This window comes from Condylura cristata, unplaced genomic scaffold, assembly GCF_000260355.1.
Source record: "Condylura cristata isolate star-nosed mole 26May11 unplaced genomic scaffold, ConCri1.0 scaffold00009, whole genome shotgun sequence".
In the NCBI taxonomy this organism is placed as follows: domain Eukaryota; kingdom Metazoa; phylum Chordata; class Mammalia; order Eulipotyphla; family Talpidae; genus Condylura; species Condylura cristata.
In genome coordinates, this window is record NW_004567110.1 from 1,468,013 (window position 1) to 1,468,504 (window position 492).

General features: G+C 72.0%; 1 protein-coding gene across 1 annotated transcript in view; it reads left to right on the forward strand.

The window, feature by feature from the left end:
- The window catches only part of LOC101622172 (cytochrome P450 11B1, mitochondrial), a 6,423-nt gene that overhangs the window by 5,009 nt on the left and 922 nt on the right, over nucleotides 1-492 (forward strand). Inside the window, exons 5-6 of the mRNA XM_012722881.1 lie at nucleotides 12-178; nucleotides 384-485. Of these exons, the coding sequence (XP_012578335.1) occupies nucleotides 12-178; nucleotides 384-485 (269 nt within the window). The remainder of the gene's footprint in view (nucleotides 1-11; nucleotides 179-383; nucleotides 486-492) is intronic.

Consider the following 492-nt stretch of genomic DNA (forward strand, 5'->3'; position numbering starts at 1 on the left):
CACCCCCGCAGACCGTGTACCCCTTGCTGATGACGCTCTTCGAGCTGGCTAGGAACCCCCAAGTGCAGCAGGCCCTGAGGGAGGAGAGCCTGGGGGCGCAGGACCGGGTGGCGGAGCAGCCCCAGAGGGCCATGGCCGAGCTGCCGCTGCTGCGGGCCGCCCTCAAAGAGACCTTGAGGTGAGGGCCGGCTGGTGCCCGCTGGCGCTGCGGGCGCTGTCCCCCAAGGTCGCACTCCCCTCGCCGTCCCCTTGCCTCAGACGCGCCCTCCGGGCTCAGGCAGGGGCGGATTCAGCCCCCCCGGTGCCCAGCAGCCTGTGGGCTGCGCGGTCCTGGGCTCTCCGGGGCCTGTCGCCACCAGCAGCCCTGGCCGCCCTGTCCACAGACTGTACCCCGTGGGCGTCTTTCTGGAGCGCGAAGTGACCTCTGACTTGGTGCTGCAGGACTACCACATCCCCGCGGGGGTGAGCGAGGCCGCCCCGCTACGGCTACCC